The 21,339-nt window shown below is 40.8% G+C and overlaps 1 protein-coding gene across 3 annotated transcripts; it reads left to right on the top strand.

Moving 5' to 3' along the window:
• Positions 1-21: 21 nt before the first annotated feature.
• On the top strand, positions 22-21,294 carry LOC110492151 (F-box only protein 6). 3 transcript variants are annotated; one of them, XM_090203133.1, is made up of 7 exons: positions 472-601; positions 4,882-5,084; positions 10,105-10,366; positions 10,467-10,572; positions 16,081-16,176; positions 16,274-16,409; positions 18,184-21,294. In XM_090203133.1, the coding sequence occupies exons 2-7, from the start codon at positions 5,082-5,084 to the stop codon at positions 18,328-18,330; spliced, it is 750 nt and encodes a 249-aa protein (XP_090059259.1). In that variant the 5' UTR covers positions 472-601; positions 4,882-5,081; the 3' UTR covers positions 18,331-21,294. The 3 variants fall into 3 exon arrangements, with proteins under 3 accessions (XP_090059258.1, XP_090059260.1, XP_090059259.1); XM_090203132.1 differs by lacking the exon at positions 4,882-5,084 and having other exon boundaries at positions 22-601; XM_090203134.1 differs by lacking the exons at positions 4,882-5,084; positions 16,081-16,176 and having other exon boundaries at positions 101-601.
• Positions 21,295-21,339: the final 45 nt, after the last annotated feature.

A 21,339-nucleotide genomic window follows, 5' to 3' on the forward strand; every position in this document is an offset into this window, starting at 1 on the left:
ACCAGAAAAAAATGAGGGAGTGGGATGTCTCGCTTCCTCTTCCGTCTCTGATCACATGTCGTAATATGCTAGGTCTATTCGTCCCATCTCGTACCCTTTTAGACCATCTCTGTTTGGAGAATGTATTGATTTAATGAGTTTGTCTCCAAGACCAAATATTAAAAATGTACGCCCAGCACAGCATAGCATATTGATTAAACATGATATTTCAGATTTGAGAGCGCAGAATCCAAAGTGCGCATCGATTACAATCATGTTGCGGTTGCTCTGGAAAGCACCCATTTTACTAGGACCACCAGAACAGGTGACACTATATTGTTGGGAACTTTGAGGCTTTTGCGCTAGAACGACTCAACAACCAACGGCTACATAGGCAACTCAACGTTGTGTTATTTTTCGTTTTGTCCTGTTCGTTCCTCGTAGTTTAAAAAGGAAGTGGTACTAATTGTGTGCTATCGTTTCACTTCCGTATTTCGTTTGACGTCTAACTCCCGTGTTAACGTCAGTTGTACACCACTTTTTCGGTATGAAGAGGATAACAAAGTGGGGTCAATTATATAAAACACGCAACGATTCGGACTCAAATTCGGTCCTGGAAAACGTAAGTAAACCCTAGCACAATAATGGACTAAAGGAGCCTAACGTTAATCCTTCTATATCCAAAGAACCTTAGTTAACTACATGTTCTGTTTAGAGGCGAATTGGCTCTGACACTGACAGCCAAATACGGTACGGTTCTAAGCAACAAAACCCTATACTTTTATATTACATCAAAATAATTTCACAATATATGTAGCCGAACGTATTTTGTTGTGACAACGCGTCCGTCTTTCATTGCGTCACTGAGATATAAAATAACTGGAGACTGTCCAAGATGTCCGTTTTCAACATAATCTACCCATTTTCGCATCCGTCAGAGAGGAAGAGGCGAAGCGAGAGGGATGACTGGGGCAAAAATCTGTCTTCTCACCCGGCAGCGTTATTTCGTTTCTTTCGCTAGGTCAACGAGTGTCAAATTTGGGCAACAATAATGTAAGGGATTATTTGCTACGTGAGGTTTTTTTTTGATAAAATAGAAGTTTCGTACGGTTTAGGTTATGAGTGTGTTGATATAAGAACGCGTGACATACCAGCAACTTTGAGAAAACACATTTTATTTTGGAGTTGTCTCTAATTCATGACATGAGGCTAGCATAGCATCTATCGCCATTGAATACAGACGGTTGACGTCAACACCCCTCATCAAATATATATACAAATAAATTACAATAACGAGATCTCCTATCCACCAATCCAAAGAAAGGACTAGGCGGGAGGTTGACAGCCCGCGGCTCTGCTCTGTGGACAACGAATCCCATTGTTAGGGTGGCGACATAGTATTATTATTATCATGTTTGGTAACATTTGCCCATCTATTTATTTTGAGTTTCAATGAGTTGTAAAAATGTCTCAGAACTCTGCTGAATTGCCCCATTTGAAGGTCAGCTACGTTTACCTAGGCTACTTAACGTTACTAGCTCGGTATTTGAAGTTACATTATCATTGGTAGTGTATTATCAGGTAAACGCATATGCTTATTCATTTCTCAAATATTTATTAGCTAATCATTCAGTCGATTACGCTATGCTACAGCCATTGAATCTGTCTTTGAGCGTTAAATGGCTAGATCTGTCCACGACATTGTTGTTATTATTATTATTGTTCAATCTTGAAATACAAGGGCAAGTGTTATTAATCAGTGACTGAAACTTCGCGTTACGTGATATTTACTTCCTGGACTTGGAGAGCGCTCAAAGCATTGTAGAACGCTTCTCTGAATAACGGGGCGTGGTTGAGTCTTAACTGCGTTGGGGAAAAGGAAGACGCGGTTTACATAGTCCAACTTCCCATGCACACAAGGAGTAGCGCTAGCATCATGTCATCCCCCCAAAATGGTAGACATTGCAGTTCGCAAACAATATGTGCTTCTCCTCCTTGCGGCACTCAAGTCATTCCGCAAAGAGTCGTTCACAATCTAGTCAGGTTGCAGCTGCAGCTAGACCTTGTTTCAAAGGTATCATGAAATAATCTTACTTGTGGGCCTAGCAATCACATATGTACATTGTTTGAAGCACACTTTTGTAAGTCTGTCACACATGACAGCTCTAATAAGTCCCCTATGGTGAAGGAGAGGCTTGTGGAATCTTACAGGCTGACTACACCGCTCGCAAAATAAATGTAGAAATCTATGTTATTCAATATTTGCATCCCCCACTGCTCGCGAGCACCAACGAGCGTCTGCGTTGCCAAGGGCTAAAATAGAAATCAGTTCTATTTCTGATGCAGATCGCGCTGCAAGTCCTGCCTCTCCCATCTCCTCATTGGTTTATAGAAGCAGGTACCCACGTGCCATTTCCTCATTGGTTATACCCACGTGGGTGACTGAAAGACAAATGAGGTTGGTGGCGGTAATGCACCTAATTTATGAAAGTTTCCAATCGCAATATAAAGTCAAGAGAAGAAAAAGCCTGGAAGGAGGAGAGAAGACTAGAAACGATTCGATTGACCATTTTGTGTGTGGATTAATTGTCAGAGTAGAGGACCTTGTGCATTTCAGGTAAAATAACAACTCAATGTTTATATCCCAGGACAAATTAGCTAGCAAGTGCAAGCTAGCTAGCTAAATTGACATGCATGTTTAATGTCTCCAATTTAATGTAATTGGTTCAGAGTTTGTTTTGATATTTTAACCTACTTGTCGTGATCGCGTTTGGTGTGGGGGGACAAAATAAATGTATGCACGATGGCGCACGCACGCAGCCGGTTTGGGTTCTGTGTTACGTTTTTAGTTCATTGTTTGGCAGACACGGGGGTCCTGAGCGCTCTGGGCATAACTGAATCAAATGATTAAAATTAGTCAAGATTTGTTCATTTGACTTAGTTGAAAATATCGAAGTCAGTAAAGTCGAACTTCCCATCACTACTATCTAGCTTGTTTCGTTCTGCAATGAGCCACTGTTTACAGATGGCTCGTTGCGGATGCTTCGTAGCTTGGAGTCTATATTCATTATTCTGATTCTGTTGCAAAACCTTTAGTCTTTTGCAAAACGTTCCGTCTGTTGCTAAATGTTTTGCAACAGAAACAAATGCTCTTCAACATGAATTAAAAGCTGTTGGGTTCTTAAATAGAAGTTGTAGTTCATTTTAATTCTATGGTTTCCACCCGTTGCCATTCCAATCAGAATAGTCTACAATGTTTGTTTGGCACAAGCTGCACATCTATAAATGATTGATTCTTCCATGCACTAACGTGGAATGAAGTCTGCAGGGTTCCTCCCAACTTCCAGACGCTTATTTATTTATTTTTAAGCTAGACACAACTTCTGTTTTAAGAACAAAACAGAGCCTCCCGAGTGGCGCAGCGGTCTGCATCATAGTGCTTGAGGCGTCAAAACAGACCCGGTTCGATCCCGCAGAATTGGCCCAACGTCTTACGGGTTCAGGCAAAGGGTTTGGCTGGCCGGGATGTCCTTGTCCTATCGCGCTCAAGCGACTCCTTGTGGCGGGACGGGCACATGCACACTGACTTTGTCATCAGTTGTGCTGTGTTTCCTCCAACACGTTGGTGCGGCTGGGTTAAGCGAGCGACGTGTCAAGAAGCAGTGCGGTTTGGCAGGATCATGTTTTGGGGGATGCATGGCTCTTGACCTTCTCCTCTCCCGAGTGTGTACGGGAGTTGCAGCGATGGGACAAGATTGTAACTATCAATTTGTATATCAAGAAAAAGGGGTTACATTTTTAAAAAAATTTTAAGTTAAAAAGAACAAAACAGAACTCAGTTTGGAGTAAACGGTTTCTTTCGGTGTAATGAATACCCCTTTCACCAAAATAATGTTTCCCATCAACAGAGGCGTATCCAAGATCTCTAAGAACGTTACTTACAATTCATTGGTTTGAATGTGTCGTTCGCTGTCAAATAAGCGTTTAAAACATGTTTTTGTCCAGGGTCTCCCATTTTCTGTCTGTGGGCTGCCATTGTAGAAAATGTGAGACCCTGGATAAAAACGTGTTTTAAATGCTTATTGGATAGCGAGTGAAACATTCAACCCAACAAATCGTAACTATTGTTCTGAGAGATATTGAATATGCCTCTGAAGGGAAATGTTGTTTTGGTGAAACCGAATAGTATAGGTTTGGTTGATCAAGGTCCCCAGGCTACAGAAGCTTCCACAACAAGCTATCCGTGAACAATTGCTCATTGCGGGACGAAGCATTATCCAGCTAGCTAGGACATTTGAGAACAAATGTCACATTCTAACCACTGGAGCGAGCTAAACTCAGCAAAAAAATAAAGAAATGTTCTCTCACTGTCAACTCTGTTTATTTTCAGCAAACTTAACATGTGTAAATATTTGTATGAACATGAGATTGAACAACTGAGACATAGTCACATTTCTGTGGAACTTGTTCAGTCTAACAGAAATTGAATAATGTGTCCCTGAACAAAGGGGGGATCAAACGTAACTGTCAGTTTATGGTGTGGCTACCAGCTGCATTAAGTACTGTAGTGCATCTCCTCCTCATGGACTGCACCATATTTGCCAGTTCTTGCTGTGAGATGTTACCCCACTCTTCCAACAAGGCACCTGCAAGTTCCCGGACATTTCTGGGGGGAATGGCCCTAGCCCTCACCCTCCGATCCAACAGGTCCCAGACCTGCTCAATGGGATTGAGATCCAGAACACTGACATTCCTGTCTTGCAGGAAATCACGCACAGAACGAGCAGTATGGCTGGTAGCACTGTCATGCTGGAGGGTCATGTCAGGAAGGGTACCACATGAGGGAGGAGGATGTATTCCCTGTAACACACAGCGTTGAGTTTGAGCTTGTTGTCATTGCAGGCAGTCTGATGATGCTGTGACACACCTCCCCAGACCATAACGGACCCTCCATCTCCAAATCGATCCCGCTCCAGAGTACAGGCCTCGGTGTAACGCTCATTCTTTCGACGATAAACGCGAATCCGACCATCACCCCTGGGGAGACAAAACCGCGACTCTTCAGTGAAGAGCACTTTTTGCCAGTCCTGTCTGGTCCAGCGATGGTGGGTTTGTGCCCATAGGCAACGTTGTTGCCGGTGATGTCTGGTGAGGACCTGCCTTACAACAGGCCTGCAATCCCTTAGTCCAGCCTCTCTCAGCCTATTGAGGACAGTCTGAGCACTGATGGAGGGATTGTGCGTTCCTGGTGTAACTCGGGCAGTTGTTGTTGCCATCCTGTACCTGTCCCGCAGGTGTGAAGTTCGGATGTACCAATCCTGTACAGGTGTTGTTACATGTGGGCTGCCACTACAAGGACAATGCAATTTATTGCCCTGGCCACATCTGCAGTCATCATGCCTCCTTGCAGCATGCCTAAAGCACATTCACGCAGATGAGCAGGGACCCTGGGTATCTTTTCTTTTGGTGTTTTTCAGAGTCAGTAGTAAGGCCTCTTTAGTGTCCTAAGTTTTCATAACTGTGACCTTAATTGCCTACAGTCTGTAAGCTGTTAGTGTCTTAACGACCGTTCCACAGGTGTATGTTCATTAATTGTTCATAGAACAAGCATGGGGAACCGTGTTTAAACTCTTTACAATGAAGAGCTGTGAAGTTAATTCGTAAAAAATCCAAATATCTTTGAAAGACAGGGTCCTGAAAACAGGACGTTTCTTTTTTTGCTAGGTTCATATCCTCAGCCTGTCAAATTGTTGCTAGAGTTTACATCTAGGTTAGCTTAGTAAAATATCCATATTACAGGGATCTAAACCAGAGCTAGGGTAAGTGTACCTAATTAAACTCACCATAATTTGTTTAGACATTTTTAACGTGTGTACTGCAGTAAGTGAAATCTAAGCAAGCCTAAACCGTGACTTAGATTTGAGTGATGAGTCACTTAATTGTTTTTTTTCTTACAAAGTTAAATTGTCGAACGTCATTGGCACATCATTTTGCTTATTTTAATCTCAAAAAGACTTACTACAAGTAATTTGTCTTATTACAAGATATAAGTAACTGACAAAATAAAGGGTAAACCAACATACGGTGTATGTTTTGCGTTAAAATAAGCCAAATGATCTGCCAATGACTCTGCCAATGATGTTTTAGCTTGGTAAGATTTTTTTTTAAAGTGAATTATCACTCAATATAAGATATGTAGGCTTGCTTAGATTTTAGTTTTTGCAGTGTACAGCCCTAATTTTTTTGTAAAGAAGTGGAAATGAAAGATGAATCTCTTGTGTAGTTTTATCACCTTACTTACACCATTTTCTAATGTGAGATAAATTGTATCAAATATTTCTATGAAAAGTCCAGACTGGGCTTAATGGGTACTGAATGTACCCTTTTAGCCCATGGAGGTTCCAAATAAGCCCACCTCTTAAATAATCCATTTGAATTAATTTCCAAATGTTGAAAATTTATAAACTGACATTTCTTATGTAAGTTTAAATTCTAATCATCTCCCCTAAGGTTATAAAAATCTATTGATCATTACTGTGGCGTTCATAACAGGGGGTGACCAATAGTATCCGCAGAGATCAATTTGGGCCCAGGCTTTTGTTCTTGCCAACAAGTAGACACCTGATTAATCTCATTGCAGACTTCAATCAAGGCATGGAGAGGCAGTCTTTAGTTATTATGCCCCCAGCCTCTGGAATAGTCACCCAGAGAACCTGTGGGGGGCTGAAACTGTGGACATATTTAAAACAGATCTTAAAACACAGCTTTTTAGTTTGTTTGTCCTTTTTAGTCATTCTGTTTTTATTGTTCTTTTGTTTTCTCTCCTTGTGTAGTAAATATTTAGTGAAGTGCATTGTGTTGCATTCCATGTCTGTACTGTACTGTATAAATAATGCTTGATTTGAAGACTAATCAAATCTGCACAAAGACCATAAAACACAACTTTTAATTATATGAAATGTTCTGTACCATTATTCTTGTTCATTAGTTCAAGTTGTCTTCCTAAAGCCTGTCTGAAAACATTTTAAAATCCCTCTCTATATTACAAAGGTACATGTGGTGAAACAACAATTAGAAACTCCTGTATGAATGAGGGACAACAATATGACAATGCCCCGGGTGTGAATGAGTAGTTGTCCAATAGTCATCTTGTCCCACATTTGTTTCCATTTTTGTTCACTACTTTTAAGGTCTTCTATTCCTGATATCCTTCAACCCTGATCCTCTTCTCTCTCTGCATGAATGTCTACATGTCCTCTCCAAATATCTTGGAGAGAGTACAGAGGTTTTTAATCTTGGTAAATGAACCATTGGACAGATGCAGAACTATAGTTTGAGTATTTTTATTTTAAATCAACTTAAATCTGAAGAAAAATCATAATTATGTTCTGTTTTTTTTTTTAATGTTAGGGATATCAACACACTATCCCCATGTGTTCCAATGCATAATGGGCTTAATGTTACAGAAGTGATTTATGGTGAAAAAGACAGAATAGCAACATTTACTCAAAAGTATTTAGAAACCAATGGTCTGTGGTATAAATATACACTATATACTACAATATTTGTATTGGTCCATATTCATTTCCTTTCTGTATAGAGGAGGTCTTCTGTGCTATTGAACACTAGAAGACCCGAGTGAGTGAGCCATTTTTTAAAGTTAAATACCCATCTGTTCCATTTAACCTACATGTGTTGTAATTATTTCTATATCATAAACAGAATTTGTGTTTTATAAGCAGTTTTTTAAATAATAACCACTGTTCCATGCGCGCCGCGCCACACGTGCTCACGCTGCAACCAATAGCCTACAGTAACATATAAACTAATAATAAAACATCTAATTGGCTTAAAATAAAAACTGGAATGGAGATATGAACTGGTTGAAACCATTAAAGGAAAAATCCACTCAAACAAATGTCTTTTTTTTTCATTATGAATTTTGCATCATCATAATTAAATTTTTCAACGCCGATAACGATTTATTGGCGGACCAAAAAAAGTCGCTGCCGATTTAAATACATTTAAATATATATATATATATATATATATATATATATATATATATATATATATATATATATATTTATTTATTTATTTATTTGTAATGATGACAATTACAACAATACTGAATGAACACTTTTTTTATTTTAACTTAATGCAATACATAAATAAAATCAATTTAGTCTCAAATAAATAATGAAACATGTTCAATTTGGTTTAAATAATGCAAAAACAAAGTGTTGGAGAAGAAAGTAAAAGTGCAATATGTGCCGTGTCAAAAAGCTAACGTTTAAGTTCCTTGCGTAGAACATGAGAACTTATGAAAGCTGGTGGTTCCTTTTAACATGACTCTTCAATATTCCCAAGTAAGAAGTTTTAGGTTGTAGTTATTATAGGACTATTTCTCTCTATACCATTTGTATTTCATATACCTTTGACTATTGGATGTTCTATTAGGTACTTTAGTTGTGCCAGGCTAATCTCAGGAGTCATAAACAGTGCAATGCTTGAAACACAGCGAAGAGCTGCTGGCAAACGCAGGAAAGTGCTGTTTGAATGAATGCTTACGAGCCTGCTGCTGCCTACCACCGCTCAGACTGCTCTATCAAATATCAAATCATAGACTTAATTATAATATAATAAACACAGAAATACGAGCCTTATGTCATTAATATGGTCAAATCCGGAAACTATCATTTCGAAAACAAAACGTTTATTCTTTCACTGAAATACGGAAGGAACTGTTACGTATTTTATCAAACGGGTGGCATCCATATGTCTAAATATTGCTGTTACATTGCACATCCTTCAATGCTATGTCATAATTGTGTAACATTCTGGCAAATGAATTAGTCTTTTTTAGGAAGAAATGGTCTTCACACAATTCGCAACTAGCCAGGCATCCCAAACTGCTGCATACACCCTTACTTTGCTTGCACAGAACGCAAGAGAAGGGACACAATTTCCCTAGTTAAAAGAAATTCATGTTAGTAGGCAATATTAACTAAAAATGCAGGTTCATAAAAAAAATAACTTGTGTATTGATTTTAAGAAAGGCATTGATGTTTTATGGTTAGGTACATCGCTTTTTTTCGCGAATGCGCTTGTTAAATCATCACCCGTTTGCGAAATAGGCTGTGATTCGATAAATTAACAGACACCGCATTGATTATATGCAACGCAGGACAAGCTAGATAACTACACATGGTTGATGATATTAATAGTTTAAAGATTGTTTTTTTTATATGATAAATTTAATGCTAGCTAGCAACTTACCTTGGCTCCTTGCTGCACTCGTGTAACAGATGGTCAGCCTGCCACGCAGTCTCCTCGTGGAGTGCAATGTAATCGGCGTCCAAAAATGCAGAGTACCGATTGTTATGAAGACTTGAAATCGTCCCTAATTAATCGGCCACCTCTAGTAGGCCTAGATAGGTACACTTATGATTCATAATGATGTGGCAAGTGACGCTTTGCTTCTTGAAAGTCCAATATCTTGAAAACTTGACTGCTGACATGCAAAACATTTTGGGTACTTGAATTCGTTTTTGTTTTGAGTTTCCCTTTAAATAGCAGAAAATGTCATTATTTTTTGCCTGTTATTTGATTCCAAAGATGGAAGTGGGCTTAATGGGGCAAGTGTAACTATCTAGGCTCCTGCAGGGTTAGGGTTAATTGCACAAATTAAATTCTCTCTCCTTGTACATTCCAATAATTAAATTCCCAATTCAACATTATCCCTGACGATTCAATCGATTCCCTCCGGCTTTCAGGCTGACTATGTCACTGTTCAGACAGCTTAGCTATCCTGGAAATATAGAAATACAAGTTGAAATGATTGAAAATCCTGCAGTCAATGTTTGATACTATGTGCATTAATTCCCTTAACTGGGACATTTTTAAATATGGAATTTAAAGTCGATTCCCAAGGTTTAATGTTTTTAAAATGGTCTAATTCCAATTTAATTCCAATTCCATAACTTTAAAGATGGTTGACATTTTTAATTGAATTCAAGAATTGAATTGGAATTTCCAATTCAATTGGAATTGACACCAAACCTGTTTGTACATCATTTGTCTAAAGTCTCCCATGTCAACAAAAACATCCATTCTCTTCTCCAGTTCAATGGCAAGCTACCTATGCTCCCTCTGGAAGTCCTGGAGGAGATACTGCTGAATGTACATCCACACCAGGTGGTGTGTGTCTGTCGACTGGTCTGTCATGAGTGGAAAGAAGTAGTAGACAGTGATTCTCTTTGGAGAGAGAGGTGCCGAAGAGAGGGATACCAGACATATGATGCCACTAAACTACCTGAAGACTGGCGTTTATTTTACTTCTTGTGTAAGAAGAGACGTAATCTTATCAAAAATCCCGGAGCAGAGGGTAAGAGTTGAGACGAGACACATTTCTAAATTTTCTACGTTGGGGTGGGGATCCTGTCGTGAACTCCAGAACCAACAATTCAAATCCCTCTTTTCTCCAGATAAATTCAATGGCTGGCAGATAATGAAGAATGGAGGGGATCAATGGAACATAGAGTCAGGGGAACTTAATAACACGGCCACAAAATACTTTGTGACTTCTTACGCGTGAGTATATGGTAAAGTAATATCACAATTATGGTGAGAAGACCTTGACTCATCCCCACTTTGTTTCACTACCACATTGTTACTCATTCACGTCCAAGGACCTTACAGTTCCTTCAGAAAGTATTCTTACCCCTTGACTTATTGCACATTGTGTTGTGTTACAGCCGGAATTCAATATGGATGAAATAGATTTTATTTATCTCACCCAGCTACAAACAATACCCTTTAATGACAAAGTGAAAACTTGTTTTTAGACATTTTTGCAAATGTATTGAAGATGAAATACCGAAATCTAATTTACATAAGTATTCACACCCCTGAGTCAATACATGATTGAATCACATTTGGCTGTGGTTACAGCAGTGAGTCTTTCTGGGTAAGAGCTTTGCACACCTGGATTGTAAAATATTTGCCCACTATTCTTTCAAAAAGTCTTCAAGCTCTGTCAAATTGTTTGTTGATCATTGCTAGATAACCATTTTCATGTCTTGCCATAGATTTTCAAGCAGATTTAAGTCAAAACTGTAACTTGGCCACTCCATAAGACTCACTGTCTTGGTAAGAAACTCCAGTGTAGATTCGGCCTTGTATTTTAGGTTATTCTCCTGCTGAAAGGTGAATTCATCTCCCAGTGTCTGGAGGAAAGCAGTGAACCAGGTTTGCCGCTAGGATTTTGCCTGTGCTTATCTCCATTCCATTTCTAGTATTGTTGAGTAACTACAATGTTGTTGATCCATCTTCAGTTTTCTCCTATCACAGCCATTACACTCTTAACTGTTTTAAATTCACCATTGACTTCATGGTGAAATCCCCGAGTTCCTCTCCAGCAACTGAGTTATGAAGGACGCCTTTATCTTTGTATTGGCTGGGTGTATTGATACACCGTCCAAAGTGTAATTAATAACTTTACCATGCTCAAAGGGATATTCAATGTCTGCTTATATTTACCAATACAATCTACCAATAGGTGCCCTGATTTGCAAGGCATTGGAATACCCTGGTCTTTGTGGTTGAATCTGTATTTGAAATTCACTGCTCAACTGAAGGCCCTTACAAATATTTGTATGTGTGTGGTATAGTGATGAGCGAGTCATTCAAAATTCATGTTGAACACTTATTACATACAGAATAAGTCCATGCAACTTATTTATGTGACTGTTTAATCAGATTTTTACTCCTGAACATATTTAGGCTTGCCATGACAAAGGGGTTTAATATTTATTTACTCAGGACATTTCAGCTTTGTATTAATTTGTGAAATAAAAAAAGAATTCCACTTTAACATTATGGGATATTATGTGTAGGCAATCTATACACAATACCCCATAATGAAAAAGCAAAAACAGATTTTTTGTTTTTTTTTGCAAATGTATTAAAATAAAAAAACATCACATTTACATTAAATCAAATCAAATTTATAAAGCCCTTCGTACATCAGCTGATATCTCAAAGTGCTGTACAGAAACCCAGCCTAAAACCCCAAACAGCAAGCAATGCAGGTGTAGAAGCACGGTGGCTAGGAAAAACTCCCTAGAAAGGCCAAAACCTAGGAAGAAACCTAGAGAGGAACCAGGCTATGTGGGGTGGCCAGTCCTCTACTGGCTGTGCCGGGTGGAGATTATAACAGAACATGGCCAAGATGTTCAAATGTTCATAAATGACCAGCATGGTCGAATAATAATAAGGCAGAACAGTCAGGTGGACTGGGGACAGCAAGGAGTCATCATGTCAGGTATTCCTGGGGCATGGTCCTAGGGCTCAGGTCCTCCGAGAGAGAGAAAGAAAGAGAGAATTAGAGAGAGCATATGTGGGATGGCCAGTCCTCTTCTGGCTGTGCCGGGTGGAGATTATAACAGAACATGGCCAAGATGTTCAAATGTTCATAAATGACCAGCATGGTCGAATAATAATAAGGCAGAACAGTTGAAACTGGAGCAGCAGCACGGCCAGGTGGACTGGGGACAGCAAGGAGTCATCATGTCAGGTAGTCCTGGGGCATGGTCCTAGGGCTCAGGTCCTCCGAGGGAGAGAATTAGAGAACGCACACTTAGATTCACACAGGACACCGAATAGGACAGGAGAAGTACTCCAGATATAACAAACTGACCCTAGCCCCCCGACACATAAACTACTGCAGCATAAATACTGGAGGCTGAGACAGGAGGGGTCAGGAGACACTGTGGCCCCATCCAAGGACACCCCCGGACAGGGCCAAACAGGAAGGATATAACCCCACCCACTTTGCCAAAGCACAGACCCCACACCACTAGAGGGATATCTTCAACCACCAACTTACCATCCTGAGACAAGGCTGAGTATAGCCCACAAAGACCTCCGCCACGGCACAACCCAAGGGTTGTGACTCAACCCACTCAGGTGACGCACCCCCTCCAGGGACGGCATGAGAGAGCCCCAGTAAGCCAGTGACTCAGCCCCTGTAATAGGGTTAGAGGCAGAGAATCCCAGTGGGGGTTTAATATTTATTTACTCAGGACATGTAAAAGTGTATTCAGACACTTTACTCAGTACTTTCTCGAAGCACCTTTGGCAGCAATTACAGCCTCGAGTCTTCTTGGGTATGACACTACAAGCTTGGCACATCTGTATTTGGGGAGTTTCTCCCATTCTTCTCTGCAGATCCTCTCAAGCTCTGTCAGGTTAGATGAGGAGCGTCGCTGCACAGCTATTTTCAGGTCTCTCCAGAGATGTTCGATCAGGTTCAAGTCCGGGCCCTGGCTGGGCCACTCAAGGACATTCAGAGACGTGTCCCGAAGCCACTCCTGCGTTGTATTGGCTGTGTGTTTTAGGGTTGCTTAGGTTTTGATCAAGGATCTCTCTGTGCTTTGCTCCTTTCATCTTTCCCTCGATCCCTGCCACTTAACATCCCCACAGCATGATGCTGCTTCCACCATGCTATACCGTAGGGATGGTATTGGTAAGGTGGTGAGTGGTGCCTGGTTTCCTCCAGACGTGACGGTTGGCATTCAGGCGAAACAGTTTAATCTTGATTTCATAAGACCAGATAATCTTGTTTCTCATGATTAGAGTCCTTTAGGTGCCTTTTGGCAAACTACAAACTACATGTGTCTTTTTACTGAGGAGTGGCTTCCGTCTGGCCACTCTACCATATAGGCCTGATTTGCTGGAGTGCTGCAGAGATGGTTGTCCATCTGGAAGGTTCTCCCATCTCCACAGAGGAATTTTGGAGCTCTGTCAGAGTGACCATCGGGTACTTGGTCACCTCCCTGACCAAGGTTCTTCTCCCCCAATTGCTCAGTTTGGCCGGGCGGTGGTTCCGAACTTATTCCATTTAAGAATGATGGAGGCCATTGTGTTATGGGGACCTTCAATGCTGTAGACATGTTTTGGTTCCCTTCCTCAGATCTGTGCCTCGACAAAATCCTGTCTCGGAGTTCTGCGGACAGTTCCTTCGACCTCATGGCTTGGTTCTTGCTCTGCCATGCACTGTCAACTGTGGGACCTTATATAGACAGGTGTGCCTTTCCAAGTCATGCCCAATCAATTGAATTTACCACAGGTGGACTCAATCAAGTTGTAGAAACATCTCAAGGATGATCAATGGAAACAAGATGCACCTAAGCTCAATTTCGGGTCTCATAGCAATTTCTACAAACCTGTTTTCACTTTGTCATTATGGGGTATTGTGTAGATTGAGGAAAAAATATGTGGAAATGTGGATGTGGAAAAAGTGAAGGTCTGAATACTTTCTGAATGCGCTGTACAGTATGCAATGGGGAATTCTATAAAAATAAACAATTAAAGGGTAAACGATTCACACAATGAATATGCGAGAATTGGAGGGAGACAGTGGAGCACTTTCTGGAAAGCCGAGCGCAGGCATTCTGGAGAGCCGAGCGCAGGCATTCTGGAGAGCCGAGTGCAGGCATTCTGGAGAGCCGAGCGCAGGCATTCTGGAGAGGGATGTCTATATCTTCGCCATTGACCCCTCCCCTTCTTCTTGTCTCAACATTTTAAATTCTACTCGAGATGCATTATCTTCACATTTTAGATGCTTTTCGCTGACATCCGCAACTCAATAATCAGCTAGACCTATTGCCATGTGCTCTGTCCAAATTGCTGGCATCCAAAATAGGCATAGGCCTATGCACTTGTGATTTGAAACACTCCACAGCTATTTAAAAAATAAATATATATATATATATATAAGCTAATGATCATCTGTGGTGACGTCAAGCTCTGTGGTGAAGTATTTTATTTAGATAAGAGTAATTATATAATTTAGGTTAAGCCAGCATCCGGACAGTGAACTGTGCACCCGCCAACTTTCTTTTCTTTTCGCAAGTGGTTGAAACCAGAGATCTGTATATATTGACGAGATGCTCATGTCTACGCCCTAACAATGGAATTCATTGTTCCAAAGGAAGAAATGCAGGCGACACGCTTAGGCCTGCATATTATGCCAATAGAAACACATTGGCTTTATTCAGGACAGATTACGGCAATAGTGAGTCCTCTCGCTTCGCCTCTTCCTCTCTGCTGAAACAGCGCCCCTATGTCTTACTATATGTAGCCCATGTATGTGATGCTGTCTGGCCAGACAAAGTATGACATGCCATACTCCTTTTGTCCAGAGCATCAGATACATACATGGTCTACAAATACAGAGACAGACGGGCGCTGTTTCGCTTGATGGTTTCAGAGAGGAAGAAGTGAAGCGAGAAGGCTCACTCTCACCAAAATCTGTCACTCGGATGCATCTTTCTATCAGCGCACGTCTCGGTCAAATAAATGATTTTTTTTATTTGGATGGGCAAGGAGGTATGGTAGGGTGGACCAGGCCTCCTAGGGCTTGCCCATAATGCCGGCCCTGCTTGCGGTACATTTTTGGAAACACAGGTTCCTTATCTTTCATATCAGTGAGAAATCATTTACAAAAAAAATAAGTTGATTTACTACACACCTTTTCTACAGGTATAGAGTTAGTGTTCTCACACAGCCAAATCTCCATGTTACATCGCTTGTTTATGGAAGATAGAGGGAAGATGAACTGCCACCTGGTTTACTTAGCTATCTAGAGTGCTCAGCGCACCAAGGGGGCATGTTTAGAAAACCGGTTTGAAAGCGATGATTATTGACTTCTAAACGATAATACTTATTATATCGATACCTTGATTCCCAAGTATCGATTTTGAAACGTGTTTTTTGGTTAGGTACAGTAGTGTTAGCTAACGCTAGTTGGCTGTACCTGTACCAGAAATCCAGTATTCTTCATCCTATTGCTTGTTCTCCATCTTTTTTTAAAGTGAGCCAACTTGTTTTCAGCACTTTTCTCATGCTCTCTTGTGTCTTTGTAGCAGACATAACAGTGAACAATATGTTTGGAACATTAAATCGCAATAAAATCACAGTATCGAATCGTAATACAATATGTATTATGATTCTATATGCATTCCCAGCCCTAGTTACTTACTAGCATTCATGGTAAATGGCTTGGCTGTGTGTCCTGTTGTCTTTGGTTCATCTCAGGACCTGCATGAAGTCTCAGCTGATTGACTTGGAGGAAGAGGGTTACAGGCCTTCTTTAATGGATGCCTTTCAGCCTGCCATAGTAATATCTGACTGGTGAGAAGAATATTACAATATTGCTGTTCACTGTCTGCTACTCTGCTTGTCAGAGGAATAGTACTGTACAACTTGTATGTTTGTGTGTCCATATCAGGTATGCTCCACGCTGGGACTGTGGCTCTGAATATGAGATCTGTGTTGAGTTGCTAAATCAAAAGAAGAAGCCAATTAGGAAGTTTAGTCCAGATGCTGTCATCTTTCAACAGTGGAATGATCAGAAATGGAATCAGGTAAAACCGTCAGACTATAAGTAAAATAACGTTTTATTGGTCGCATACACATATTTGGCAGATGTTTTTGCGGATGTATCAATGCTTGTGTTCCTAGCTCCAACAGTGCAGTAATATCTAACAATACACAACAATCTAAAAAGTTAAAGAATGGAATTAAGAAATATAGAACTATTAGGACCAGTAATGTAGGGTGTATGTATGTACATACACAAGCTTCCCACAATAAGTTGGGTGAACTTTGGCCCATTCCTCCTGACAAAGCTGGTGTAACTGAATCAGGTTTGTAAGGCCTCTTTGCTCGCACACGCTTTTTCAGTTCTGCCCACAAATGTTCTATTGGATGGGGTCAGGGCTTTGTGACGGCCACTCCAATACCTTGACTTTGTTGTCCTTAAGCCATTTTGCCACAACTTTGGAAGTATGCTTGGGGTCATTGTCCATTTGGAATACCCATTTGCGACCAAGCTTTAACTTCCTGACTGATGTCTTGAGATGTTGCTTCAATATATCCACATCATTTTCCTCCACATGATGCCATTTATTTTGTGAAGTGCACCAGTCCGTCCTGCAGCAAAGCACCCCCACAACATGATGCTGCCAACCCCTTGCTTCACGGTTGGGATGATGTTCTTTGGCTTGAAAGCCTCCCCCTTTTTCCTCCAAACATAGTGATGGTCATTATGGCCAAACAGTTCTATTTTTGTTTCATCAGACCAGAGGACATTTCTCCAAAAAGTACAGTCTTTGTCCCCATGTGCAGTTGCAAATCGTAGACTGGCTTTTCTATGGCGGTTTTGGAGCAGTGGCTTCATCCTTGCTGAGTGGCCATTCAGATTATGTCGATATAGGACTCATTTTTCTGTGGATATAGATACTTTTGTACCTGTTTCCTCCAGCATCTTCACAAGGTCCGTTGCAGTTGTTCTGGGATTGATTTGCACTTTTCACACCAAAGTACGTTAATCTCTAGGAGACAGAACACGTCTCCTTCCTGAGCGGTATGACGGCTGCATGGTCCCATGGTGTTTATACTTGCGTACTATTCTTTGTACAGATGAACGTGGTACCTTCAGGCGTTTTGGAAATTGCTCACAAGGATGAACCAGACTTGTGGAGGTCTACAATTATTTTTCTCAGGTCTTGGCTGATTTCTTTTGATTTTCCCATGAGGTCAAGCAAAGAGGCACTGAGTTTGAAAGTAGGCCTTGAAATACATCCACAGGTACACCTCCAATTGACTCATGATGTCAATTAGCCTATCAGTAGTTTCTAAAGCCATGACATTTTTGGGAAAATTCCAGGCTGTTTAAAGGCACAGTCAACTTAGTATATGTGAACTTCTGACCCACTGGAATTGTGATACAGTGAAATAATCTGTCTAAACAGTTGTTGGAAAAATTACTTGCGTCATGCACAAAGTAGATGTCCTAACCGACTTGCCAAAACTATAGTTTGTTAACAAGAAATTTGTGGAATGGTTAAAAAAACAAATTTGAATGACTCCAACCTAAGTGTACGTAGACTTCCGACTTCAACTTGGTATGTATGTATGTATGTACAGCAATAGTCAAGTAGGAAAGCCTTGACTAGTATATTCATATGAACTGGGTAAAACAGTATGTAAACATTAAAGTATAAGATAATCATCAATATGCATGGGTCTGTGAGTTGAGTATGCATAAACAATGTGATTTCTTGTTTTGTGTTCTTCTATGTGGGATATACATTGTCAGTGATTGCGTTGCAAGTTATGACTTCTTCAATGTTTCAGATGACTCATGTGTTCAAGAATTATGGACCAGGAGTGCGATACATCCGATTCATTCATGGGGGAAAGGACACTCAGTTCTGGGCCGGCTGGTATGGAATAAGGGTCACCAACAGTAGCGTTGAGATCTGCCCATCAGTGGACAGATAGCTTTTGGGGTGTTGCCAACCTCCCAAGAGGTTACATGTGAACGTTGTGCCTACTTGAAAGCTTTACTTTAGCATCTGAAATCTCCCTTAGAATACTTTTGTGTATACCTTGTTCCAGCTTTTCTGTCTTAGGCAATATGTTGTTTCTCTGTAGATATAGACTATTTTGGCTGTAGAATATATAATTTGTGTCCATCTCTGAATTGTACAGACCAATACAAATATGCACTCTATATGCCTGGAATACATTGAAGCCATAAACAAAGACAGACAGGCCAAGGAGAGAAAGGAAAGTGCTAACTTGAATGTAATTTCGTATGTATATAAACGTCTGACCTACTTTGACAAATGCCACACTAAACGTTTGCAATCTTTTGGTTGAACTCACCTACTTTTCTTAACATGTATAAGAATGTAATTGTTAACATGTACAGTGCCAGTCAAAAGTTTGGACACACCTACTCATTCCAGCGTTTTAATTATTTTGTACATTGTTGAATAATAGTGAAGACAAACTATGAAATAGCACATATGGAATCATGTAACAACCAAAAAAAGTGTAAACTAAATCTAAATATATTTGAGATTCTTCAAAGTAGCCACCCTTTGCCTTGAAGACAGCTTTTCACACTCTCTTGGAATTCTGTCAACCAGCTTCATGCATTTCAATTAACAGGTGTGCCTTGTTAATTTGTAAGGGCCTCCCGGTTGGCGCTGTGCCACCAGAGACTCTGGATTCGCGCCCAGGCTCTGCCGCAGCCGTCTGCGACCGGGAGGTCTGTGGGGCGACACACATTTGGCCTAGCGTCGTCCAGGTTAGGGAGGGTTTGGCCGGTAGGGATATCCTTGTCTCATCGCGCACTAGCAACTCCTGTGGCGGGCCGGGCGCAGTGCACGCTAACCAGGTCGCCAGGTGCACAGTGTTTCTTCTTTCCTTCCGGGTTGGATGCGTTCTGTGTTAAGAAGCAATGCGGCTTGGTTGGGTTGTTTCGGAGGACGCGTGGCTTTCGACCTTTGTGTCTCCCGAGCCCATACAGGAGTTGTAGCGATGAGACAAGATAGTAGTTACTAACAATTGGATACCACGAGAAAAGGGGGTATAAAATAAAAAAGTTTAATTTGTGGAATTTCTTTCCATAATGCGTCTGAGACAATTAGTTGTGCTGTCACAAGGTAGGGATTGTGTGTTGTAAAATCCCAAGTCCATATTATGGCAAGAACAGCTCAAATGAGCAAAGAGTAACTACAGTCCATCATTACTTGTGATTTTTGGTTCCAACTACTGTGTGAGACTCAGAGTAGGTGAACGGGTGATATCTGCGTGTGTGGTTCCCACAGTGAAGCATGGAGGAGGTGTGGAGGTGCTTTGCTGGTGACACTGATTTATTTAGAATTCAAGGCACTTAACCAGCATGGCTACCACAGCATTCTGCAGTGATACGCAAACTATAATTTGTTTATCAACAGGACAATGACTCAACACACCTCCAGGCTGTGTAAGGGCTACTTGACCAAGAAGGAGAGTGATGGAATGCTGCATCAGATGATTTGCCCTCCTCCCAATTGAGATGGTTTGGGATGAGTTGGAAAAGCAGCCAACAAGTGCTCAACCATATGTGGGAACACCAACACTGTTGGAAAAGCATTCCAGGTGAAGCTGGTTGAGAGAATGCCAAGAGTGCGCAAAGCTGTTAAAGTAAAGGGTGGCTACTTTTGAAGAATATAAAATATATTTTGCTTTGTTTAACACTTTTTTGGTTATCACATGATTCCATATTTTATTTCATAGTGTTGACGTCTTCACTATTAATCTACAATGTAGAAAATAAAAAATAAACCTTGACTGCTACTGTATATTGAGAGAATACACAGATTACATGGTGCACTGCATAAGGATATACAGTGCATTCGGAAAGTATTCAGACATTATAGAAATGTTTCCAAATGTAGATTTTTTTTCAAACATACCTTATGTAAATAAGTATTGAGACATTTTGCTATGATGTTCAAAATTGAGCTCAGTTGCATCCTGTTTCCAGTGATCATCCTTGAGATGTTTCTACAACTTGATTGGAGTCCACCTGTGGTAAATTCAATTGATTGGACATGACTTGGAAAGGCACACCTGTCTATATAAGGTCCCACAGTTGACAGTGCATGTCAGGAGCAAAAACCAAGACATGAGGTCGAAGGAATTGTCTGTAGAGCTCCGAGACAGGATCGTGTCATGGCACAGATCTGGTGAAGGGTACAAAAACATTTCTGCAGCATTGAAGGTCCTCAAGAACACAGTGGCCTCCATTCTTAAATGCAAAAGTAGAGAGATCCTTGCTGAAAACCTGCTCCAGAGCGCTCAGGACCTCAGACTGGGGGACGAAGACAACCAAAACAACGCACGGGTGGCTTTGTGACAAGTCTCTGAATGTCCTTGAACGGCCCAGCCAGAGCCTGGACTTGAACCCGATTGAACATCTCTGGAGAGATCATAAAATCGCTGTGCAGCGATGCTCTCCATCCAACCTGACAGGATCTGCAGAGAAGAATGGGAGAAACTCCCCAAATACAGATGTGCCAAGCTTGTCATACCCAAGAAGACTCAAGGCTGTAATCGCTGCCAAAGGTGTTTCAACAAAGTACTGAGTAAAGTGTCTGAATAGTTATGTAAATGTGATATTTTTATTTGTATTCCATTTTCAAAAAAACGTTTTTCATTTGTAATTTGGGGGTATTGTGTGTAGATTGAGGGGGGGGGGGGGGGACTGGGACGATTTAAATAAGGCTGTAACGTAATAATGTGGAAAAAGTCAAGGGGTCTGATTACTTTCCAAATGCATGAAGATTATTAAGTGTTTGAACCTGTAATACATTAATATAAAGTACGCCAATTTGGTTATGTACTGCTATCATGTGGAAATGACTTCTCATGCTTTGTCTCGAGGTAATAAATACATTTAAGTGTACTGTCCTTATTGTATCTTCAACTACTGTAGGGTGACTTTAATCAACTTTG

Source organism: Oncorhynchus mykiss, chromosome 16, assembly GCF_057628025.1.
Source record: "Oncorhynchus mykiss isolate SJ-2025 chromosome 16, ASM5762802v1, whole genome shotgun sequence".
Taxonomy (NCBI): Eukaryota; Metazoa; Chordata; class Actinopteri; order Salmoniformes; family Salmonidae; genus Oncorhynchus; species Oncorhynchus mykiss.